The sequence below is a fragment of the Nelumbo lutea genome, chromosome 1 (assembly GCF_056320005.1).
Source record: "Nelumbo lutea isolate HS-2025 chromosome 1, American lotus-T2T, whole genome shotgun sequence".
NCBI classification, from domain to species: Eukaryota; Viridiplantae; Streptophyta; class Magnoliopsida; order Proteales; family Nelumbonaceae; genus Nelumbo; species Nelumbo lutea.
In genome coordinates this window covers 81,803,669-81,830,317 of record NC_142684.1, presented here as the reverse complement: position 1 = coordinate 81,830,317, position 26,649 = coordinate 81,803,669, and the positions used below count along the sequence as shown (strand labels likewise).

At 39.4% G+C, this 26,649-nt stretch overlaps 1 protein-coding gene across 1 annotated transcript; it reads left to right on the top strand.

The window, feature by feature from the left end:
- The first annotated feature begins 6,500 nt into the window (after nt 1-6,500).
- LOC148875703 (external alternative NAD(P)H-ubiquinone oxidoreductase B1, mitochondrial-like) lies at nt 6,501-25,050 on the top strand. Its single transcript, XM_088965129.1, has 10 exons — nt 6,501-7,277; nt 8,948-9,224; nt 9,859-10,065; nt 10,610-10,860; nt 21,470-21,689; nt 21,803-21,907; nt 22,541-22,804; nt 22,939-23,060; nt 24,500-24,619; nt 24,722-25,050. Exons 1-10 carry the CDS (start codon nt 7,189-7,191, stop codon nt 24,807-24,809), a joined length of 1,743 nt encoding a protein of 580 aa, XP_088821255.1. The 5' UTR covers nt 6,501-7,188; the 3' UTR covers nt 24,810-25,050.
- Nucleotides 25,051-26,649: the final 1,599 nt, after the last annotated feature.

Below are 26,649 nucleotides of genomic sequence, written 5' to 3'. Positions count from 1 at the left end.
TGTACATGGTTCCCATGATACCACCCATGGTTACGTGTGTTTGGATAGGTATCATGAGGTGGTGGGCTCCCTATGGTCATGAACAAGGGCTCTTGGTGTTGTGCATGCAGTGCAGTATGGTACATGTCAAGCTTGGTGATTGACTTCTGTTCAAGGGGGAGTGGTTAGAGAAACTCACATGTGAGGGGGAGATTGTTGGGATGCACATGTGAGTAGGTGTATGGAATGAGGAATGAATGAGAATCCCACATTGTCAAGACACAAGAAGTGCAAGGGACTATATACAAGAGTGGCCCATAACCCAATAGCTTAGGCTTTTGGGTTGTAAATGGTATCCATCTGTTGTGTACAAGTCTTACATGCATGTATATGTATGAAGCCCCTGGTTTTGGCAAATCCTCATGGTCCATGACCCCCTCAAGACCCCAACATAGGTAATCTCACAAACTCTAGTTTTTGTACCTTGCCCTCTTCATCAACTATGCTAGTCATAACCACCTAGGATTCTTGCTTTAACAAAGCAAATTATATATGAAACCTTGGAGTTACAGTTGACAAGGAGGAAGAAGAGTTACAGGGTAATGTTGTGAATTCTATAAAGAATATTACCTGATGGGTGGAGTTACCTGGTGGGTGGAGTTACAGTCATAACCACCTAGGATCCTGATGTGCACAAGAATATTACATGATGGGTGGAGTTACAGGGTAATGTTGTGAATTCTGTAAAGAGGAAGAAGAGCGAGAGAGATAAGATGAAACATAGGAGAATAGAGAGAAGAGGAGGAAAGAAGGGGGATAAGGTTGGGCGATCCCGTCGTTGGAAGGGGGTTTCCATCACCGTCACCCTTGTTTGATTCACTCATACCACTTGGGTTGTGATACCTCCATGAACGTCATCAGATCCATCCACTCGTTCTCGGCTTCTTCCAATAGAGCCTTAATCCAACCCCTATTGTGCTCGAATCGCCTCATGGACTTGCAGTGCAAGAGCATCCCTCCGACCATTCTCGGCATAGTGGCAACCAACTCTAGCATCATTATGTGGCAACGATACTGATTCTGCACCAAAAAATTGAACCACAAGTTAAAAGGCATTACCCTAATTTGTAATCTTCTTTCTTTTAGATGAATTCAACTATTCCCGAGTCACTTGATAAGACTACAAAACATTCCTGGAAGAAAATTTCAGTTGGGGAATGAGTCAGTCCTCTAACCACTAGCGATCATGGAACGTTTAACGGAATCAGCACCGAGACTTCCTGTTTGTTTTAAGCCAGTTGATCTGCTATGATAGGGCGAACTTGGATCAAATTTCATAGGTTGGGTGTAGGTAACGATAGTACCTCAGCTTTGAACAACAAAGAAGAAGAGAATGGCGTGCGAACCAATTGCGAGGAGGAGAAGATGATTGTGAGCTATTGGGGCATGCCTCTGGCTAATCTAATGAAGTGGGATGGCTTGAAGTGGAAATGGAACAGTTTTCGGGTACCCTTCTTTGGATTTCTATGCCATCAAAAAGGCCAACATGGAAGGAGTTGGGTTTTATTTTGAAAATTTGAAAAACTATGGAAGGAAAATTGGGCATTTTGTTTTTGGGTAAATTTCTTAAACTATCCTTATGGTTTAGCTAATTTACCAAGTACAACCCTACTATTTGACTATTGTCTAATGCTACCCCTACTATTTCAAAAAATTACCATTATCGTTAAAATATTAACGGAAAGGATAAAATGTCCATTTTTGCCTCTCTTAAACACCTAAGTTTGCACTCATTTTCTGAGGCCCGATTCATTAATTCTTCTCACCTCATTTCTCATTTCTCCCCCCTTATCTCAGTCTTTCCACATCTGTAACCGCTCTGTTCATCATCTTCTCAGACAAAGAACAAAGAAACTCCCGATGGTGATGAAGCCACTTTTATAACCTTTTTCTTCATATATTTTCATTCAATTAAGTCATTCTCATATCCCTTCACCCTTGATTCCATTAAAACACTAAGGGAGGAATCATGTTTTGTCGCTCCTAATTACCGTTGTTGTGTCGACTGTGTCAAGAGGTTCAAGACAAGGTGAATAGTTGATATTGGGTCATTGTTTATGTTCGATGGGGAGTGAGAAAGGGAGAAGAGAAACCAGATTCGTATTTTCCTATCATTTCCTTTTCTCTTTACAGAGATTGACAACTACCACTCCCTATGAAATACAAAAGGGACAGCCTTGTGAAATACATAAGGATTGATCTTCTTCCCTTGTGAAACTACCGCTCCCTCTCTCTTCACCTTCTTCCCCTATGAAATTGTTGCTCTCTCTCTATTTTGCCATCTCTCTCACCCCTTTCTTCCATTTTTAGATTTTTCTTTTCCCCTTCGCTCTCTCCCTCTCTCTCCCTTTCCCTGTTTCAATCGTCGCCTCTTGCAGTGGCAGATCTTAACACAACGGTGAAGCATCGCTTTCAACACACAACGACAGAGCAACACTCTAAACCCAAATCAAGATTTGGGGAAAAAGAAGAAAAGCAAAAGCCCAAGCAAGGTACCTCAGTTGCTTAGAGAGACTGGCATCCATATGTGTATATCTTCTCTTCTCTTCTTTCTAATTCTAACTTCTCTGTTATTGTTTAGACAAACGAGGAGAAGTCTCGGTAATGTTAGGAAAATACAATTCCAGATTCTTTGTTCATCATCTCTCTCCCCTTCCTCATCCATGCCATTTTTGACATCCCAAACGAGAAGTCTCATTTTTTTTTCTTTCCTTTGTTTCTCTTAGCTTAGCTTCTCCATATCATTGTTGCAATTGGGATATGAGGTTGGGAGAGAAAGCTTACGGGTGTGCGTATAGCAATACAGGATCTAAGATTTGGACTTTCATATCTTCATATCTGCTTCTAGGACTAAGGGATGAGGTTGTAGCGGTGGCAATGCCTTGTTGACAGTCCATTGTGTAAGGAAAGAAGTGAGGAGAGACAAAGAGATTTGAAAGGGTATTTTTGGAATTTTTGAAAAAAAATGGTCACGTGATGTCATGTGACTAAGTGTGACAGAAAATTAACTGTAGGGGAGGTTTTAGTCAATTGTTAGAAAACTTAGGGGTACTCTAAGACAATAGTTAAACAATAAGGGTAGAGTTAGTTAACTAGCTAAATGGTAGGGGTAATTTAAGAAATTTACCCTTTATTTTTTTTTGTTACCATACAATTATCAACAGTGATGGTACTTTAAGATAATACTCAAACAATAGGGATATAGTTAGTCAATTTCCTAAACTTTAAGGGTAGTTTAAAAAATTTGCCCTAACAATAAATGGTGGAATTCTACAATGCATCCCTATCTCGCCTCGATGCATCAATGCATCTCAGCATCTCTTTCGTTGCATTATTACATATACGATATACTTGTGATTGTCCAATTGTTGTTATTCTTATTTGAGATTATAGCTAATAAGGGCAATTTTTGGGCCCTAATATCAATAAAAATAATCTTTTTAATATAATTTCTAAAATAGGATAACTTTTTTTAAAAAATATCAAATAAGGGCAAAGACATTGTTCATCTTCTTCCTCCAAACAAACCAGTGATGAGTCACCTGAACCTAGAGGATTTCCAACGACACTAAGCACCCGGTGGTTGGCATTGTTGAACAAAGATCCACGACTTGGAGGTGCTTAGTTGCTTGAACCTAGAGGATTTCCGATGCCCCATCTCTCTTGAGATTATGACCGATCCTAGTGGTATCTTTCATTTTAAGATTAAAGTGTCGCCCTTCTCTTCTCCCTTGTTAGTTATCACCAAAGCATTTCAGTGACCCTTTCAATTTAGATGTTGAAAGGATAGGATATCCATCACATGGACGCCCAAAGATTGTGGAATAAGGGGGCGAGTTTCAAAAATTTTCTCTCCCTTCAACTGAGAATCGAATTCCCCTATTTAGAAAATCATATTTTCAAGGATAATTCTTGAACCATGAACTGAACCAGATCTGAACCAAAAAGAGTAGGAAAGGATTATACCTGATACGGAGAAACAATATCTCCCAATGGAGGTGTTCATACCCAAGGAATGATCCAAAATCTGCTGCTACTGAAGATGGCGCAGTGCAGGGTGGAGCAGAATTGGCAGTGTTCTTTCAAAAGAACTTGACCCTTCGCAAGAATCTTTTTTCCAAAAGATTGGTATCAAGATCGAATATTGATTACTCCTGTAGAGAGGAGATCGAACTGCTGGAGGTGGCGGCTGCAGGAAGGAGGCGGCAAGAGAGTATTCGCAAGGTGCAGAATTCTCTCTTGTGATTTCAGCTCTGAAGATAGGAGTTGTGTATTGCATGTCTAAAGGTTGCCGCCCCCTCTTCCTTTTATAGACTTAAAGGGACCAACTCCTAATCCCATTAGGAGTTGCTGATCCAAATCATATTTGGACTAGAAGTCCCTTTAAGTGATAAGGGATAACCCTTATCTTATCTGCAGATTAGATTAGCCATCTCCTAATCTAATTAGGAGGCTTACAGATCTAAACCTTATTTAGATATTGGACTCTCTAAGTGGATAGGGTCTGGGCCCAATCCTATCAGTTGATCCATCTCAGAATTCGCCCCTTTTAATTGACTAATCAAATCAACCCAGTTCAAAATGGGCTTAAGGCCCATTTAAGTTATGTATTCACTTAGCCTTCCAAACTGTTGCCCAGTTGGGCTTCCTTGTATGGTGTGGGACCCAAACATTGATCTATACATCAGCCACATGGGTTCGGCCCAGCCTTTGTTACAAGGCCTGGCCGAATACACTGCTATGGATAGTGCACACCCCCTAAAAACCCATCTTATGGGCTCTATGGGTCCAACACTTACCCTAAGTGGTCCTTAGGCCAAGCCACCTTATAACACACAGGGACTGCGGGCAGATGCAAGATTAGCCCATCAGGTATTATCCTCAATGGTCTTACACTTAACCTCTCAGCCCATAATGATCACACACTGCCCGACAAGAGAGGACCTCTCCCTCGGCTGCAAGGAACAGTATTGCACTCTCTGCTTATATGGATCCCGGGAATTAAAACCTTTTGCAAATCATTTCAAAAACCATAATATATATACTTTCATATCTCATATAAAATATATTTTGCAAAACAAATCTCAACGGTTAAAATCGGCTGCCAGCAGTCTTGGTTTCCATCAGTGAGAGTGCATCACCGATCATTACTTTTGTCCAACAAAGGGGCTGATCCTGTCACTATGATCACCCACTCAGATGAATTCTCAGACTGTCCCAACATACCCAGGTTTTGACCCCCACTAAGGATCTCACTGATTGGTACATCAAAGACAGCCAAATCCGATACCTAGTGCAGTATCATAATCAAGCTTAGGGGTCGGGTGTAGCTTTCTAGTTTTGTCCATCAATCTCCAAGGTCCAAGGCAATACTGGAAATCTGGTCAAGTTCATGGATTCATTTAATCTTACACTGTATGTGCCTAGGGTCTCGCCCTAGAAGTTGAGACAGGCCACCCCAACCGACTTGGTGGCACCGCAGTGTTAGCCTTGTCAGGATAGGTCTCCCCAGACCGACCCACTAGCTGTGAACATTCTAAACTAACACGAGTCTCATTAAGTGTCTAGTTTAAGGGTATTACACAGAAACATACCAAGGGAACATGAATCAAATATGCACTTTATTCATTTACAATAAACTCATAAAGTACATCATTCTGATTGAAGCTAAGGGCATACAAAACTATCTAACATATGTGACATCTCTTCTCCCTAGGGGTGGATTCGAGCCGAGTCAAGCCAAATAGTACCAAGTTCGGGTTCGGCTCAAGACTATTCTACAAGGCTCGAGCTCGAGCTCTGTTCGAACCAAAACCTTGAGCTCGAGCTCAACTCGAGTCAAAAGTTCATAAGCTTGAGTTCGGCTTGACTCAAGCTTGATTTTGAGAAAAAATATTTTATAGAACTAAATATTATATATAATTTTTTTATTTTATATTTAAAAATTTAAGAATTATAATATTTTTATTATATATATTATTTTCTATAATTTTATTATATATATATTATATTAAATATAAAATATATATATTCAAGCTGGCTCGCGAGCCTCACAAACTGAAATCTAATAGGCTCGAGCTCGGCTCGTTTAATAATTGAGCCACTGAATTAGGCTCGATCTTAATTGAAACCGAGCCAAGCCGAGCTCAAGCAACTCGTTGCCACCCCTACTTCTCCCCTAGGATAGGGGAGAAATTAACAAATACAGAGTTGGTCCCCAATACAGCTCTCAAAAAAAGCCCCATCTCTCTTCCTCTCCTACTGCTCCTACATGAAGCCAGTTTTCTTCGGGAGGAAAAATGATTCAAAGAAACTCCATGTCAACAGATTGGCGGTATTCATTGGTGTAGTAGAGGTATGTCGTCAGATTGGTGTTGTCGGAGGTGAGTAGAGGCAATGGTGGCAACGATAGATGATGATCATTGAAATTTATAAGGTTGGGGCGGAAGTGGTTTGTAGGAGGAAAAAGATAATAGATGTTTTTGCCCTTATTTATATATTTTAAAAGAAATTAACTTATTTTATAAATTATATTAAAATAATTATTTTTATTGATATTAGGGCCCAAAATTGCCCTTTTTATATATAATCCCTTCTTGTTTACGGATTCATTGAGGTGATTCTTACAAAACCTCTAATCAATGTTGTTGGAGTGTTAGAATTTGGCACACGGTGGAATTGATTTATTCGTTTCTTCCCCGTTTAACGTAATGCATCGTGGTTGATTTAGGTATTGATCGAAAGAGTTCAAATTATCATCGGGAGATGTTCCCATGGCCGGGATGTTCTGTGGGGCTGATTTGTACTCCTTCGGTCAATGCCCAAGTCAAACACGACGCATTACCTTGAACCGGGAAGAAACGCATAAAGCAATTCTACGATGTGCCGAATGGCAATACTTCAACATTGATTAGAGGTTTTCGTAAGAATCAAAGAATCCATAGAAAAGCCTCCATGAATCGGTTGGTATGAGCACTGTGAAAGAAGAATAACAGCCATTGATGATCACAGGTATACCGTACATGTAATAAAGCAACGAAAGAGACGCTGATTTGATATCTGTGAAGAAGTGTTTCTGAGCTTCAGACATAATAACCAGACAACGAAAGCTAGACTCCGGTTGTTGGATTTGGAAATTTCTCAAGGGAAATGAAGGGCTCCTCCTTCTTCAGCTGGGCTTCCAGAGCTCTACACAGCCACCCTGCTTTCACTAAGGTCTTTGTTGTCTTCACTGTCAGGTTCTGTATCTTCTGAATTATTCCTTTGTCAGTATAATTCCCTTGTTTTGTTGATTTTTTTTTACGAGTAATTTTGACATATTTGCTGAATCCTTTTCTGTTAACACTGCTTGAAGTTTCTAAATTACGTTTTAGATCTTTCTAATTCGCTATTTTAGGTACTGTATTCTTTCATCCTATTACATTTACTCTGACTCACAGCTCATTCAGCTGGGATGTGGACATGAGAAATTCTCACCCACTGCACAACCTTAATTCTGCAACTTCCAGGCGGAACTTTTTATTTATTTTTTACTTTTTTCTGAAAAACAAAAAAAATTGATCATTGTGGACCTCGATATTGCTCGACCTCCGTATATGACGAAACGTCACCAAAGGGATTCTCCTTGCCATTGATCTATAGTCAGCAATTACTGTTTCACCAGTTACCATTTAGGCATAACTTAACTTAGCAAGGGTTAGAAAAATGAAGAAAAAGAAAAAAAAATGTCTGACCGAAACTGGAGTTCTCGGTAGCAACTTAGCTTCAGGATTTTCTGATGATAATATAAATATATTATTGTTGTTAACGAGTAAATTTGGAGATCAACCGTGAGCGCTCAGACTGTTGAGTTATTCACAAGATGCACATCTTCTGTGGATTGTGCCTTTAAATTTTGTTTCCTCGGGTATCTCCCTGACATAGGTTCATTCAATTGGAAGATATTTGTTTTATTCATTAACTTTTTTGGGGCTTCTCTTCGATATGGCTTTGGTATATTAAGATTTTCTAGACTGTTTATCATTATATTGACCATTGAAAAGAATGTTATATGTAAGGGGTAATACTCAACTCAGCCTTAATCCCAACTATTTGGGGGTGGCTATGTTAGAGGCAATAATGACTATCTAATTATGTCAGTTTCCTGACTACTCAATAATAATGTTATAGATTACATCATTATAATATCCGATCCTTTTGACATTTTTGTGTAGATCTCCTTGGAGGGACTCATCCCTTGATGGGCCTTAGAATCTTGGCTTCATCAATGTGTACCATTTTTTATCAGTAACTGAAAAGGACTTGGTTGATAATATAGAACTTGTAGAGCAACAAGCTGTACAAGTAATAGTATCAATATTTTGTGTACAAATACAACCCATACTTGCCAGTAATCTGTTGTGATGAGAAGCAGACGATTCAGCACATGGGGTATATCCCAGAAATTGATGCTGTCACCTTTTCTAGGGTCATATCTTATGGACTTGTAAAAATTATCATTGATCAAGTGGATTGCTTTCCAAGGTGAAGCCAAATCATCTTTTGGATCCAATTTAGCATCCCAAACCATTGGGATGTGCCCCATGAATACATATCACAACAGCATGCCACAATTAATCCTCATCAATAGGAAACCTCCAAAGCTACTTACTTATCTTATGTGATCCTCTAAGACAACCATGAACCATAAAGCTGTTTTCCAATTACATAATGAACTAGAAAGCTTTCTATTTAGATTCACAAATTATTTGGTAAATATGAAACCATGAACATGAATCACTTGTGGTCCCCTTGCCATTGTACTGTTTGTATTTATTTTTTGTATTTTTTCTTATATTGCTTCACGTTGTGTCATAATCAGCCTTTCTTTTAGCTTTCAACCTTGCACTCATGATGTTGATTGTTGCAGTACTGGATCTCTCCTGACATACTCAGAGTCAAAGTCAGACCATGGTACAGAAAATGATGAATCTTCTAAAACAGAAGCCAAGAAGAAGAGAGTGGTTGTGCTTGGGACTGGGTGGGCTGGTACAAGCTTCCTAAAGGGTCTGGATATCTCCTCATTTGATGTTCAGGTGGTATCACCCCGTAATTACTTTGCATTTACCCCTTTGCTTCCAAGTGTCACATGTGGTACTGTTGAAGCACGAAGCATTGTTGAGCCAATTCGGAAAATTATGAAGAAGGTAAAAATAATAATATTAAATATAGAAAGCATTTTATCTTTTCTCTTATGGACTAGGTTGCTAAAATGCTTTTCTTATTCCTGAACTCATCCCTCTGATGTAGTAAAAGTTTTCCCACTGAAGATCATAATCCATACAATCTCTTCCTACCATTTAAAGCCACTTAGAATCTTCTGGTTTCTGTATATTTAAATTGTCTAGGTTTCAAAGGCTTTCCTTACACTTTTGAATATTTGAAATCACAGTATGCACTTCTTGGGGACTCTCTTTCCTCAATAGAATCACAGTATGTTTGTTTGTATGTATGCATATAATTGTTGTTCTGTATACCATGTAATTAACACTACTTTCATTGCCACATATTCTGTTAGAGAGGACTCCTAGGTTCCCCTACTTATTTGATATATCAAATTTGCATATAGAAAGAAATTTTTTGTAAGTTTCATAAGGATTGTTGCTGTTTGATGTTGTGACCATGTGATCATTGAGCATTGCTTCTTGGACTTTCACTTGATTGATGCTTTAGTAAGAAAAAAATAAAGAACTGTTTCTCTGTTTCATTGCTTACCTTTAAAATTGCTGATTTTCTCTAGTTGGAAATGGTGTTATCCATGACTCTATAATTCTCTGGCAGAAACATGGACAAATTCAATTTTGGGAAGCGGAGTGTGTCAAGATTGATGCTGCAAATAAGAAAGTTTTCTGTCGATCTAATCATGATACAGATTTGGTGGGGAATGATGAATTTTTTCTGGAATATGACTACTTAGTAATTTCCCTGGGAGCCCAAGTCAATACCTTTAGCACTTCTGGTGTCATGGAGCATTGCCATTTTTTGAAGGTAAAATCGATGTATTCTTAGTCTAAGATGTCACCTGTATCATTTATCATTTACCATTTCTTGGTACAATTATAAAATCTTGGGCTGATAAGTGAGAAAATGTGGGTTTTTGTCTAAGAGCAGATGGTTTGTGCAAAAAATGAGAAAACTAGGTCTACATCGAGTCATCAAGTTCATCCCCAAGAGCCTGGATATCTGGGACCACAACTGGGTTATGGCCTTTAATAGGGTGGAAGTCCCCATTGTCCCAAATGGTTTGAGGGTCATGCCTGAAATGTTGATTATGGTCAAATTGATAACTGACTTCTTCGATATGGTGTAAAATTTAAGCATGCTGTGCCTTGGGGTAGCATTTGTAACCTGAGAAGAATGCAGTATCACTATTGTTGGCCAGCTGTAGCTGTGATGTGCTTTAAAGGCCACCTACCTATATTTGGAGTGTTTGGCAATATCTGGTTCTGATTTTGCAATGAATTCATTTGTTACCTATAAAAGAAATATGGTGTAAAACTTATTATAACTTTAAGAACACACCTTCCTGCAGGAAATAGAGGATGCTCAAAAGATCCGTAGGAGCATTGTAGATTGTTTTGAGAAGGCTTCCCTTCCAGGACTTAGTAATGAGGAGATGAGGACAAATCTTCATTTTGTAATTGTTGGTGGGGGTCCTACTGGTGTGGAATTTGCTGCAGAGCTGCATGACTTTATCACAGAAGATTTAATCAGATTATACCCGATGGTTAAAGACCTAGTGAAAATAACACTTATTCAGTCTGGAGATCATATTTTGAACACGTAAGGAGATATCCTATTTCTTCCCTATTTCTATGTTTGAAAAATTGTTATAAATTCCCTTTTTTTCTTTGTATTCTGGGGGGTTTTGTCTAGGAATAACATTTTGTGCCAGTGAAGTTTCAAAGATATCATATTCCTTTTCCCTATTGCCATGTTTGGAGAAGTGTTGTGAATTTCCATTTTCTTTGTTTTTTGGAGCTCTTATCTAAATGTTTGTGAAATTTCCAAGGTCCTTGCATGCCCTTATCCTTTTATTATCAATAACTGCAATTTTCATTAATTAAAGAAGACAAAAAACTGTACAAGTACAATTGGAGATAAAATAACTTATCTCCAAATCAAAATGTTACAATTGAGCCCAGAACATTTGGTTGTGGTTGATCAATGATTCGTAGCACAGAGACTTAGATTTGATGGAAATGTAGTGTGAACTGTCTGGATTGAATAGGCCCAGGAATTTGGTCCCTTTGCATTTTGTTCTGATCCCTAATCTGGATATGAACAAAATCCATATTGATCTTGTTATCAAACCTGTGTTTAATCAAATAAATAAAGAAAAACACACCTGCAACGAGTTGTGGAAGAGATAACAGAGAGAGCTTCTGCCCTAATATGTTTAAATCATAATGAAAGGAGGGATTGCAATATTACCCCTGATTGTGAGACTTAAGAACAGAGACAAAAACAGAACTAAAAGAAGGGGGGAAAAGACTAAAATAACCTAGAACAAACACTGTATTTTAACATTCCCCGTCAAGTCGGAGCATATATATCATACAACTCGAACTCGTTACAAATGTATTTCACCCGAGCACCACTCAATCCTTTGGTGAATTGGTCAGCTAATTGATCTTCAGACTTCACATATGGGGTAATAGTTTTTCCACTAATCACCTTCTCTCTTACAAAGTGACAATCCACCTCTATGTGTTTGGTTCTCTCATGATACACTGGATTGGAGGAGATATGAATGGCTGCCTGGTTGTCACAAAACAACTTCATGGGAGTTGTGACCGACATTCCCATTTCCCGTAAGGCTGTAACAGTTGTTTCAACCACACCAACTCGCATGTAGTGTAGGTCATGGCTCTGTACTCAGCCTCAACACTACTTCTCGCCACCACATTCTGCTTTTTGCTCTTGCAAGTGATCAAATGCCTGCCAAAAACGTATAGTAACCAGTTGTTGATTTCCTGTTAATAACTGATCCTACCCAATTAACATTTGTATATCCTTCCAAGGAGAGTTCTCTCCCTTTCTTATACAACAACCCTTCAGGCCTTGACTCGGAGCACCCTTTAAATAGTGTAGAACTCTAACAGTACCTTCCCAATGGGTTGTCCTTGGGTTCTGCATGAACTAACTCAATAATCCAACACTGAAGGAAATGTTTGGTCTTGTGATGGTTGAATAAATTAGTTTCCCAACTACTCTCCTGTATCATACAGGATCAGCTAGAGGCTCCCCCTCACTATCAGAAATCTTCACATTCGGGTTTATAGGAGTTTCCACTAATTTTTTCCCTAATAGACCAGTTTCTTCCAAAAAGTCAAGAACATACTTCTTTTGTGAGAGAGAGATTCCCCATTGTTTGAGGTCTTCAATGCCATGCTCATTGCTTCCTGTAATATAATCAACATAAACTGCCAACACAATTTTTCTAGAGATATTATCTCTATTGAACACGGAGTGATCAACCCTACATTGTGTCATCCCAAACTACTGTACCACACTACTAAATCTCCCAAACAGGCCCTTGGAGATCATTTCAACCCATAAATTGCTTTCTTCAGCCAACACACCTTTCCTTCCTCCCCCTGAGCAATATATCCTGGAGGTTGCTCCATATATACCTCTTCTTCTAAGTCATCGTGGAGAAAAGCATTTTCGATATCTAACTGAAATAATGACCAATCAAAGTGTGCAACTAAAGAGATAAACACACAGATTGAACCCATTTTAGCTACAAGGAAAAGGTATTAGTATAATCAAATCCATAAGTCTATATGTACCCTTTGGTTGCTAAGCGCACTTTATATCTCTCCACACTACCATCTGCAAGATGTTTTGTTTCTACTGTAGCTACAATAGTCCGAACCAGTAAGGAGAAGAGGAAAGAGAAGGAGAAGAGAAGAAGAAGATGAAAGAACTGTCGAACCTGATAGCTAAACCCTATCAGTCGTCCTCTTAATAGTGATTAGGCTTCTAATTAAATGTACAAGGACTAAACTGCCCCTACTTGAGTATGGGACAGAGAACCTCTAATAAGACTGCCACATAAGCTTATAACTTAACCAAGGTGAGTTGACTAATCTACCCTTATTCGGCTAACTCTAACACTCCCCCTCAAGCTGGAGAATATATGTCATATAATCCCAGCTTGTTACATATATAGTTCACTCTCCCTGAGCTTAAGGCTTTTGTAAACAAATCTGCCCACTGATCACCTGAGCTTACATGTTCTGTGCTTATCTCTCCAGTAAGAACCTTCTCATGAAAAACAGGGTTGGATGAGATATGGAGCGCAGTTTGATTGTCACAGTACAACTTCATAGATTTATCCATGTGGAACCCGATTTCTTGTGCTCGGGTGTGCCATGGCTCTGTACTCGGCTTCAGCACTGCTTCTAGCCACAACCGTCTACTTTTTACTCTTCCACGTCACAAGATTTCCTCCAAGAAATGTGCAGTAACCTGTAGTAGATCTTCTATCAGACACATAGCCCGCTTAATCTATCCAACTACTTCAAGTTTTTCTCCTGGTTTATACAATAGCCCACGGCCCTATACGAGGGTTTTGCATAAATTGGCTCACCACACTGACTGGAAAGGAGATGTCTGGTCTCGTGATAGTCAAATAGTTCAGCTTCCCCACTAGTCGTCTATACCTTCCAAGATCATCAAATATTTCCCCTGTATCACTGCTCAACTTAACATTTGGTTCCATAGGAGTCTCAGCCGGTTTTGCACCTAACAGTCCTGTTTCGTCCAATAAATCGAGAACATATTTTCTTTGGCACAGATTTACACCTTGTCTTGATCTAGCAACTTCTATACCGAAGAAATACTTCAATGTCCCAAGGTCTTTTGTTTGAAAATGATTTTGCAGAAAGACCTTGAGTTTGTCGATCCCCAATTTGTCACTGCCAATTATGACAATATCATTCACATAGACCACTAATAAAACATTTCCAGCTTCTGAGTCATAGCTGAACATTGAGTGATCAATCTGATTGTTTCATTCCAAAATTCTTCACCACTTCACTAAACTTCCCGAACCAAGCACGAGGCGATTGTTTCAACCCATAAATTGCCTTTTTTCAGTCTACACACCTTACTAGCCTCCCCCTGAGCAACAAACCCAGGTGGTTGCTCCATATATACCTCCTCTATAAGGTCACCATGAAGGAAGGCATTTTTTATGTCAAGTTGAAATAAGGGCCAATCATACATAACTGCCAGGGAAATTAACACACGGACAGAGCTAATCTTAGCCACTGGAGAGAAGGTCTCCATATAGTCCACTCCATACAACTGTGAATACCCTTTAGCAACAAGTCTGGCTTTCAAACGCTCCACACTACCATCTGGCAAGTATTTAACAGTATACACCCATTTACAACCCACAACATGCTTACCAGGAGGAAGAGTAGTGAGCTCCCACGTGTGAGTATGCCGAAGAGCAGAGAGTTCCTCCTCCATTGCCTGCCTCCACCTAGGTGAACTAAGAGCCTCTTGAACATTGTTAGGTATGGAAATAGATGACAATAGTGAAACAAACTGGCGATGTGAGGCGGAAAGGCGAGATACTGAAACAAAATTGGAAATGAGATGGAGAGTAGAACTACGTTTACCTTTCCTTAAGGCAATGGGTAGGTCAAGTCCTGAAGGTTCGGCAACAGGAACGACAGGATCCGCGGACAAGGTAGAAGCTGGAGGAGGGGCCGGTGTCGTTCGACGTGTATACACTTGCCGAATTGGTGGTCGTTCAGTAGGGATCTACACTGGATGAGGTGGCGAGTCAACTCCAACAGAAACACCCGGAACGGGATCACTGACCGGAAGAGGAAGAGGAAGTAAAGGTGGAGACGAAGATGCTTCAGTTCCTGAGAAGAAGGGAACAGACTCAAAAAAGGTGACATCAGGACAGACATAGCACTTCCGAGTAATGGGATTGTAACACTTGTACCCTTTTTGAGTCCGAGAGTAGCCAAGAAAGACACACTTAATGGAGTGTGCATCCAACTTGTCTATTCCAGGACTCAGATTGTGAACAAAGCACACACAGCCAAGGATACGAGGTGTTAATGGAAAGGGAGACATGGTGGGGAACAAGATAGAGAAGGGAGACCGATCATGAAGAATAAAGGAGGGCATCTAATTAATGAGGAAACACGCAGTAAGTACAACATCACTCCAAATCCGTTTAGGAACACTCATATGATGAAGAATAGACTGAGCTGTTTCAAGGAGATGACGGTTCTTCCATTCAGCCACCCCATTTTGTTGAGGAGTGGATGCACAAGAAGTTTGATGAATGATGCCATGTTGTTCTAAATACTGTTGAAAGGAAGTTAGAAAATATTCACGACCATTATCTGAACGAAGAACCTTGATTGGAACACCAAATTGTGTACGTATTTCAGTATGGAATTTTTGAAAAATTGAAAATAATTCACTCCTTTCTTTCATTAAATAAATCCATGTCATTCTTGAACAATCATCAATAAAAGTGACAAAATACTTGTAACCATTATAAGACACTATTTTGATCGAGCCCCAAACATCTAAATGAACCAAAGCAAACTGACTCAACATATGACTTTCAACTCTAGGACTGAAGGAAACACGACGATGTTTCTCAAACTGACATGACTCACATTGTAACACTGACAAATGACTCAAAGACGGAACTAGTATCTTGAGTGCCTTGAGAGAAGAATGTCCCAATCGACAATGCCATTGTAGAGGAATGAGTGAAGTCTGAAGTGCAACTAACGATCCACCACCGTCAAGGTAATACAATCCACCAGCTTCATGCCCCCCACCAATCTTCTTCCCCATCCTGAGATCCTGAAAAACACAAGAGGAAGGGAAAAAAATAACAGAGCAGTTAAGAGTCTTGATTAATTTACTAACAGACATAAGATTGAGTGGAAACTTAGGGACATATAGAACAAATGATAAAGAAAGAGAAGCCATGTCAACATTGCCAACACCACGGATGGGAGAGGAGGAACCATTGGCAAGGGTAACAGTTTGAGATGTGGAAGTTTCAGAGAGAGAAGAGAACACACCTGGAGTCCCGGTCATGTGATCAGAGGCTCCAGAGTCAATAATCCAAGGAGAGGTTTTAGATGACAGGCAAGCTATACCTGAGTGGGCAAGAGTAGCAGTAGTGTGCTGTGAAGTGGACTGAAGGAACCACTCATACTCATCACGCGGTACACTCACCATCTCCCTTTCGGAAACAGATGTAGATGTGGAAGGAGTTAGGTTTGCCTGTTGATTATCACTGACATCAACCCCACCAGCAACAGCATGATTGGCCCATTTAGAGGGAGGGCGGCCATGAAGATCATAACAGAAATTTACGGAATGTCCTTCCCTGCCACAGTGGGTACACTTTCTTGTAGAGCTGCCTTTTTCTTTGCCACGGCCTCCCCCTGAGTCATGACCACCACCACGGCCAAATATGGAACCACCACGACCTCCTCGGGAGGCATGTCCTCCCCCTTTCGTACCACGTCCACCCTCCTTTGGCTATCACAAAAGCTGATCTATCAGACTGTGTGGGATTCTCTGTCTATCCCAAAGAAATCCTGCGAAGCTGAGCAAACACTTCCTCAAGTGTAGGAAGGGTAGAGCCCCCCAATATTTGGGCTCTAACTGGTTCATACTCTAATTTCAACCCCACTAAGAACCTTGTGACATCTAGTTGTTTCCTCTGTTGTTGCTGAACCTTAACATCTGGAGTGAGAGGATAATAGACATTGAGTTAATTTCTGAGGTTCTTTATACTGGCATAGTACTCTTCTAGGGTTTTATTTCCTTGTTGCAGACCAAAGTACTCCTGATAGAGCTGATATACCCTTGTAGTATTATCTTGCCCAGAATACAGCTTCTTGGCATGTTCCCATATGTCCTTAGCTGTATCTAAGAACATGAAGTTGGCACTTATTTTGAGTTCCATACTGTTCCATAGCCATGTCATGATTTGAGCATCCTCCTGTTCCCAATTATCAAACCCTGGAGAGTCAGTCGGTGGTTTATCTTCTTTCACATGCTTCACTTTTCTCTTTGCCTTGAGAAAAACTTCCACCGACTTGGTCCATGGAACATAGTTCTCACCATTCAGTTTAATTGAGGTCATCTATACACCTAAATAGTAAGAGGAAACCACCACACTAGGTTTCTGATCACTACAGCCATCTCCTAATTGCTGCCATGATACTCTTTCAATGCTGCCTCTAATCTGAATTCCCAATCACCAACTAAGTGCTGCTGTCAAGAGTTTGATGTTCCAGAACCTACAGCAGTCCCTAAACACAATGATAGATACACGCACCTTTGTTCTTATCCACACCACTACTGATTTCAAAAAAAAAAAAAAAAACATAGACTACACCAACATTAATTCAGCACCTACTAACCACATGCAAGCTCTCTTACAACTACTCAACAGAGTTTGTGCATCACAAGCACCACCACACAGCCATATCTGTCACACACAATACAGACCTGCTTTAACACTTTTAAGAGGGCACCACAAGACCAACAAAAACTCAACTAGTACCATTGCATTACACCTTGCACCATTCGGCCACCTACAGTAGCAGCCTTTACACCATTTGGTCACTGTAAACACAGCCTGTTCTTGGAATTTTTCCAAGAACCAGGGCAACAACCAATCTAGTTCTCTAGGTTCTGATCAGTCCTCTCAAGTTCTTGAAGATTTTCAACCCAGAAATACCAACAGCACACAGAGGAGAGATAACCAACCTTCGTTTGAGAGCTTCAGCCAATCATTCACTGCTGAAGTTGTTTTCTTAGGAAAGGAGGTTCTGTGCACTAGAAAAAAGAAGAGCTGTGATGTTTCAGGCCTGGGACGAACCACTTTTCTCCACTGACAGCCCAGAGAAGAAAAGGAGAGAACTGAAGCACGAACTGAAGTTGTCACGCTCTGATACCATGTTTCTACTGTAGCTACAGTAGTCCGAACCAGTAAGGAGAAGAGGAAAGAGAAGGAGAAGAAGAAGAAGATGAAAGAACTGTCGAACCTGATAGCTAAACCCTATCAGTCGACCTCTTAATAGTGATTAGTCTTCTAATTAAATGTACAAGGACTAAACTGCCCCTACTTAAGTATGGGACAGAGAACCTCTAATAAGACTGCCACATAAGCTCATAACTTAACCAAGGTGAGTTGACTAATCTACCCTTATTCGGCTAACTCTAACATGTTTAATAGTGTACACCCACTGACAACCAATTGCTTTCTTCCATAGAGGAAGAGAAGTGAGGTCTCAAGTATGATTAAATTGAAGAGCGTGAAATTCTTCATCCATTATCCTCTTCCATTTTGGAGAGAGTAAGGGCATCATGAAGAGATCTAGGAACAAACATAGAGGAGAGAAAAGACACAGTGTTCCGATAAGATGAAGGTAAATGAGCAAATGAAACATACCAAGATATAGGGTGTTTGGTACAAGCATGCTTACCTTTATGAAGGGCAATGGGAAGATCTAAATGAGACTGATTTGTCGATGGAGAAGCTGGTGATGGCTGTGATGAAGTTGGAGTAGGCTAAAACATGATACCACGGGGACTGTAAGCATACACTCTATAGATTAGTGGTCACGTTGGCTCTTGAACAACCAAAGTAGGAATAGATACCTCCTCTACTGGTGGGGATAAGTTATCAAGAGATGTAGGCTCTACTAAGGAAAAGAAGGGAATATTCTCAAAGAAGGTCACATCAGGAAGAACAAAGGAGCGGTGAAGAGAAGGGCTATATCACTTATACCCTTTTTGGGAATACCCAAAAAATACACATTTTAGAGCATGAACATCCAACTTATCCAAACCGGGACTCAAACGATGAACAAAAAAAATACAACCAAAGACACACGGAGGAAAAGGGAACGGAGATTGAGAAGAAAAGACAATAGAGAAGGGAGAAGAGCCACGTAACACTGAAGATGGCATCCGATTAATAAGGAAGCAAGAGGTGAGGACAACATCAGTCCAATATTTTTTTGGAACCGACATTTGAATCAAAAGTGCCCAAGCAGTATTAAAATGTCTATTCTTCCGCTCAGCCACTTTGATGATATAGAGAAGGATGAAGTTTTTCATACTCTTCTCGGGTGATGGAGACCATTTCCTTCTCTTTCCTAGTTCCTAAAGCAGAAGGCTCATCACCTGTAGCACCACTATCCCCCTCTACAGCAGCATGATTGGTCCAAGTAGATGGCAGGTCATGCAGATCATAACAGTAGTTCACGATATGTTCTTCCCTTCCACAGTAACTGTATTCTTTGACCATTCCCCGACCACCAGCATTGACACCACGCCCTCTAAAGTTACCATCTCTGCCACCACCATGACCTCCTCTCATGCCACAGTTACCCCACTGGGACAGCTCCTTCTACCACGTGAGCTACCTCTACCACCTCTGGTTGTGGCTAAAGCCGACTTCTCTAATACTGGAGTACTTATCTGTATGTGAGCTTGTAACCTTCTAACTCTGGAAAAAACTTCTGATAGTCTGGGTATATCACTGCTACCTAAAATCTGGGCACGCACTGGTTCAAATTCAGTTCTCAGTCCAGAAAGAAATCTCGCCACATCCAATTGATCTCTCTGTTGTTTCTGTACTTTGAGGTCAATCAAAAGGGGCTGGTACAAATCCAACTCATCGCGTAAGCTTTTTAAACTAGCATAGTACTCCTCCACATTCTTATCACCTTGTTACAGATAACAATATTCCTGGTACAACTAATATATTCTAGTTACATTTTCTTGTCTAGAATATAACTGTTTGGCATGTTCCCAAATTTCCTTCACAGTATCAAAGAACATCAAGTTCACACTAATATGAGGTTCCATATTGTTCCAAAGGCATGTCATGATCTGCAAATTCTCCTGAATCCAATCGTTATACCCTGTAGCCCTTGGGTCTGGTTTATTTTCTTTAATATACTTCAGTTTTCCTCTGGCTATCAAATTCACCTCAACGGATTTTGCCCATGGCACATAATTTGTAAGTTTGACCGATTTCATCTATACAGCCATGAAGTCCAGTTACACCATCACACTTGTTTTCTTTTCGCTACCAGGAGCTGCCATCAGTTGCAATAAATTATTTCTGCAACACTTTTCCAAGCCGAACACCTTTCAGAGACAATAAAAACACTCAATGACTTCTCTACTGGTTTGGAAGCATCAATAGCATAGCCGCAACCCTTGCGTATGTTTGGTTCCATGGGCGTTTCCTGAGAGGTGTTTTTTTAGACAAACGTTTATCTGAAAAACGCTACTTTAAACGCTTTATGCTTTTTCTATTTGGTTGGACGTTTTACGTGCGTTTCAAGTAACACACTCCATAATGCTGCTGTTTCCACCTCAGATAAAGTGTGCCACATCCAGCATTTCATTTCAAGAAATGCCTAGGCATTGGGGGAAACATGAATTTGAAGTTTCCTCAAATGCCTCATGCACATAAATCAAAGCATTTCAGTTTTTGAGTGTTTATTTGATAAACGGTGAAACCAAACAGTGGTTTCATATGCAATAAACACCAATGCCTATGTGGTTCTGATGTGGTGGCGTTTTTCAATAAATGCCCACGGAACCAAACATATACTTAATCTAGAACATCAACACTGGAAACCCCTCTACAAGTGAGCAACTTCACCTTTTACAAAGACCACCCACCAAACACAAACAGCAAACATCCAATCTGCACATTCACAGTCCCTCTTCGAACTGCCAATTAAAGGGAGCCTAATACACCATCAACCAACCAACCAATGATACAACTTGAAGCATGGGAGCCTCCTAAACCCCTAGGCAATCAGTCCTTTTCAGTCTTTCCCTTTCCTTTCACTTTTAAAGAGCAGAAAACTTCAACTGATGCAGTCCTGGGCGTCCTTCACTGATGCAGGCGTGTTGGACAATCAACCAGGCTCTGGTACCATTTTATCAGACCTGTGTTTAATCAAGTAAATAAAGAAAAACACACCTGCAATGAATTCTGGAAGAAATAACAGAGAGGAGGAAGAAGAGAAGAAGAATATGAAAAGAATAGGACTATTCTGCCTCAGTTGAATGAGAAAGTTGCCACCCCAATATGTTTAAATCATAATGAAAGGGGAATTACAATATTACCCCTGATTCTCAGACTTAAGTACAGAGACAAAAACAGAACAAAAAGAAGGGGGAAAAAGACTAAAATAACCCAGAACAAACACTGTATTTTAACAGATCTGACAAAATACCCTGATAAGTAACTGTTTTAAGTATTTTGTCAGCACTCCGCAACCCACAAAAGCAAGCTAACGGCCCTATTACTCATATTTTTATTTTTATTTTATCATTTTTCCAGGTTTGATGAAAGAATAAGCTCATTTGCAGAAAAGAAGTTCCAAAGAGACGGCATTGAAGTGAAAACAGGATGTCGGGTTGTAAGCGTCTCTGATAGGGAGATTAAGATGAAGTTAAAATCAAAAGGAGAAATTTCTTCTATACCATATGGAATGGTTGTCTGGTCTACTGGCATTGGGGCACGCCCTGTTATAAAGGATTTAATGGAACAAATTGGTCAGGTTTGTTGAGTTAAAACCATGCTTTTGTTTTGATGACTATATTATTGAAACGTTCTATTTTTATTTAGGATAGATATTTTCATTTTCCTTCACCACTGGATTCAATTATGCAGACTAATAGACGTGCCTTAGCAACTGATGAATGGCTACGAGTGTTGGGATGTGATAATGTGTATGCTATTGGTGATTGTGCTACCATAAATCAGCGTAAAGTCATGGTATGTGTAGCCTTAAAGCTGGTTTATATGTGGTTGTTGTATGCTGGGGTGGTCTAAGTTTTGACTGATTGGCTGAATCTATTTAAGGGAAGATTGGCTGAGTCATGGTGAAGCCAAGTTTGTATGGATTCACCTCATTTTTCTGTTGGATGAATTTCTTCTCTTAATTTTTTTATAATAATTCTGTTGGATGGATTTCATACAGGATCATGACTTCTACTCTTGATAACCCACAGTATATGAACCAAGGTTTCTAACAATCCTGTTAATCTTCTATGAGAGGCTCTCATGATAAGCTTGCTAGGCTCATTCTCTTCAACAATGTTGGAAAAAAACCTGGGCTATTCTATTCCCTTGTCTCTTAAGGTCAAGAATGCTTTTATGGATAATTTTCTAAAACTTCAAGTCCTTGGCATGTTTCATTTTAAGGGGTTTGAACTTGCCTTCCAGATCATTCTTCCCTTGTCCCCTCATACCTCACTATCCTGTATCTAGTGGATGGATTTTAGACAAGAGCCATGACTTTTACCCTTGATTTTATCAGCCCACAATAGGTTAACAATATCTGCTTCTTATATTTTCTAATTTAATGTCATTACTCTAATGATTTTACTCCATACATTGTGTTTGAAGGAAGATATCTCATTGATATTTGAGGTTGCTGACAAAGACAACTCTGGTACCTTAACTGTTAAAGAGTTCCAAGATGTTATCGAGGACATCCTTATAAGGTACCCCCAAGTGGATCTCTATTTAAAGAGTAAGCATCTCCGCAACGTGGCAGATTTGTTGAAGGATTCCCAAGGAAATGATAGAGAGGCAGTGGATATTGAAGAGTTTAAGTCATTACTGTCTCATGTAGATTCGAAGATGAAGAGTCTTCCTGCAACTGCTCAGGTAACGATCTTGCATTTTCTGGTGAGATAAAAATTTCATGAAACCTGTATCAATTATGAATTGCAAACATAGCATCTATTATACCTTGTCTATATTTATAAATAATATTAATAACTTCACATATGGCATTTTAGGTTGCAGCTCAACAGGGCGCTTATCTTGCTAGGTGTTTTAACCATATGGAAGACTGCAAAACTAAACCAGAAGGCCCTCTTCGTTTCAGAGAATCTGGTCACCATCAATTTCGCCCCTTTCAGTATGTCTACTTTGCCCTGCTATTCTTTTGACCTCTCTATCCTGTTAAGTGTTAACTGCAACATTTTGTTAAGCTGAATTGAGCATCAAAATTGGGGAAAATTTATAATCTAATGAAGATCTAGTATACTGGACCCTCTACCAGGCAAAGGACCATATGACTTGTTAATCCAGGCTTAACCAATTGGTGGCCCTTCCCTTGGACGGTGCCTTATGTTTATCCACTCCTATTTTAGTAATTTGTGTTGTATTATATTAGGGATATATAATATCTGTACAGAGAATATTCCACTGAAGAAAGAATTGCTGTATAAACCTCCATGGCATGACTACTGAGTCCGCCAAGTTCCAACTGTGTGCTCTGTCTGGACCATAGTTAGTAATACGTGTGCTGTGTTCAGTATAAATGTTATGGCAAAAAATTGGTTAAATACAATACAATACAGTACAAATATTCATTTCCCCTAGTGTTTTCAACTGCTGCTTTTGCTTTTATAGTTGACAGAATGAGGAAGCAATTCTTTTCTCTCTGATGTGGGATAAAGGCACACTACCTAAAATTGACTGCACCTGCCAAAAAGAATGACCTTGTGCAGGTTTCTGTTTTCACCACATGAAGAAGGGAGAACAAAAAGATAAATACTCGGATCTGAGAAGAAAAGAGTAACTGCTGAAGTGGAGAAGAGCCCACTCGGCTTGGTCTTTGTTCGTTCTATTGTGAAGATAAGCTATTGCATAAACACCCCTGTTTAGTAAGAAAACTGAACTGACAAAAATGCCCATCCCTATAATAAAGATAATAAGGAGAGACAAAGGACCAGTAGGCCTAGCCTATACTTCTAACACATCACATCTCTCTTTTTCACCCACACCCACACTCAAACCCAAACACCCACATGCACAAAATACAAATGACATTTTTTTTAATTTAAGTATAGAATAGAAACATACTTATAAATAGTTACTTCTTCTGCGTGAAATGGTATATACAAAGAATAGCATAGGCATAAAAGTCCATTACTCAATGTTGGTCCCAGTTATCTGGGATTTTAGGAAGGGTTGACTGGACATGCATAAGTAGCATAATTATAGAAAATAAGTAGAGGGCAGGGGCTGGTAGCAAAAAAAAAAAAGATGTAGAGAGTAATGGCAGAGCCAGGGGGGACCCAGGGGCGCCTTGGTCCCCCCTCCTAAAAAAAAAAAAAAGACTACTATAAAACACACACATATACTGTAAGAATGTGGGAAAATGTCCAAGAGCAGTCACCCTTCTCTTTATGTATGATGCTCTTAAAGTTTCAGGTTTGGCTTTGGCCGTTCCTGGCTCCGGTTCTGGCCCCCATTTCAATACCCACTCCACCATTTGATAACATGGAGCTGGAATCTTTCTTATATTTTGTCTCCTGAATTATGCATTCCTAAACCAATTATTATAACTAGGTACAAGCATTTTGGGCAGTTTGCTCCTCTGGGAGGAGAGCAAACAGCTGCAGAGTTGCCTGGAGACTGGGTTTCCATGGGTCAGAGCACTCAGTGGCTCTGGTATTCAGTTTATGCAAGGTAATCTTCTGCTTCTAGCATTCATATATGTTTCAGCATTGCGTGGGCATAGCTAATATGGATTTAAGTGAATTCTAAATTTCTAGTGCTATTTCCCTTCAGCAAGCAAGTAAGCTGGCGCACAAGGTTTTTGGTGATATCTGACTGGACAAGGAGATTCCTCTTTGGGAGGGACTCCAGTCGGATTTGAGGTTTCCGGTGAGGGTGCCACCAACTGTTGTCAAGCACTGTATCCTCAGCTTGTCACCTCCATTACTACATATTTTTTTCATCTTTTTTAGCAAGTGTGATTTTTCTGAGGCTTAAAAAAAAGTGGATTGTTCTGGTTCAGTGGTGGCTGTTGCTATTTTATAGGGCGATTCCTTGATAGCCTGGAATGTATGTAAATAAGTAAATTATTAAATTTGATTAGAGGCTTTATTTTTTAAAAAGATTTTGGTGTTTGCTTCTGTGGCCGTTTATTTGAAAAATGACGTCTATTCATTGCTATATAGGTGTTTAGCCCAAAATTCTATTTGAAAAATGCTATCGTTGGAGGTAACACTATTTTTTATGTTTTCCCTCAAACACCTAGCCGTTTATTTACTATTCAGCTTATGTGATGGTTAGTGGTGTTTAATCGCACCTAATTGTCAAACAATAGCAATAAATATTTATTCTCATTTTTCCAGACAAATCCCACAGAAAACGATTCTTCAATAAATGGATATAGTACCAAACAACCTCTTTATATGCATACCAACTTAGGTTGGAAAGATAAGTGTAGGACCATTGCCAAAATATATAGGCCTCTAACTTTGAATATGTTTTATTACAAATATATAGGGTAAATTACTTAAACGACCCTTCTGCTTAGACTTGGCAAAAAATTGACCCAACCTATGAACCTGACTCAACCCAACCTGAAAAAATAGGGTTAGGGTCTCATATCTAGTTACCTTAATTTGAGAATGATCTGACCCGACCCAGCCCAAAAAAAATGGGCTAGTATGGGTTGGGTCATGGGTCAACCTATTAACCCTATTATCACGTCTAATGGGGACTATTTATGTAGTTTTAGAAGTTTTCATTCTTTAATCTTTACTATTTATTGTTTATTCTTTGAATTTGGAATTTTTAAGTTTTTTATTTTTATTTTATGTTTGAAATTTTAAGGTTAATTCTTTTAATTTTGACATTTTTCTTTATTTTTTAAATTTCTAGTTATTTTTAGGATTGACCTAAATTGACCCATGGGCCAACGTCAACCTTAACCCAAACATTGAGGGTTAGGGTCTAGCATTTATTGACCCAACCCGAACTCAACCCATCCAACCAAATTGTGAGTTCTACTTCTAGTTATTGACAACTCTTTAAACTTCCCCTATACCATGACCTTTGCTTATTTCTTTCTATGCATCTTGAAGATCTAAAAGGCCACATCCCTTCTGACGGAGATTGTAAAATTATAAGTATGTTCTCTGTAAATGGAATTTTTTATTTATTTGACTTATTGTAGACAAATGGGTGTTCTTTGGTTGAAACTGAATTCATCATTTTTTTTAGGTTCTCATATTTAAAAATCCGATTAAAAGGAAAATCCAAATTGATCAAATTTCATTGTGGGATATACTATGATGCCAGAAAGACATGGTACCGGAAGGGCTTTGACTAATTAAAACCATGGTGAGTTTTGATGAAAATCCACCTTATTATCAATTTTAGGTTTCATTGCTCAAATGTACATCAAAACCCTGGGTGGTCTCAACCAAGTAGAAGCATGAGATAACATAGTGCTCAATTAGCTAACAATAAGTGAGCCATGAGTTACACGATCAAGAGATATAACCAAATGAGTTACACATTCAAGCCAGTTCGTTAGGTCGTTACATGGTGTTTGGTGTCGATGTAGCTTTTGGAAGAAACAGTGCCAGTTCAGCATTGTTGATTCGTTTAACAGAAAAATGCCTAAAAAGTTATTTGGTTGAGCCATTTATCTGATAAATGGCTTTCTCAAAAATCGGGTGAACCGTTTATTAAAAAAACATTAA

Coding starts and splice junctions, on each gene's coding strand:
- LOC148875703 (XM_088965129.1), top strand. CDS start 7,189: ATGAAGGGCTCCTCCTTCTTCAGCTGGGCTTCCAGAGCTCTACACAGC. Junction 21,690..21,802: donor TAATGGAACAAATTGGTCAG/GTTTGTTGAGTT, acceptor TCAATTATGCAG/ACTAATAGACGTGCCTTAGC. Junction 23,061..24,499: donor CATCAATTTCGCCCCTTTCA/GTATGTCTACTT, acceptor TATTATAACTAG/GTACAAGCATTTTGGGCAGT.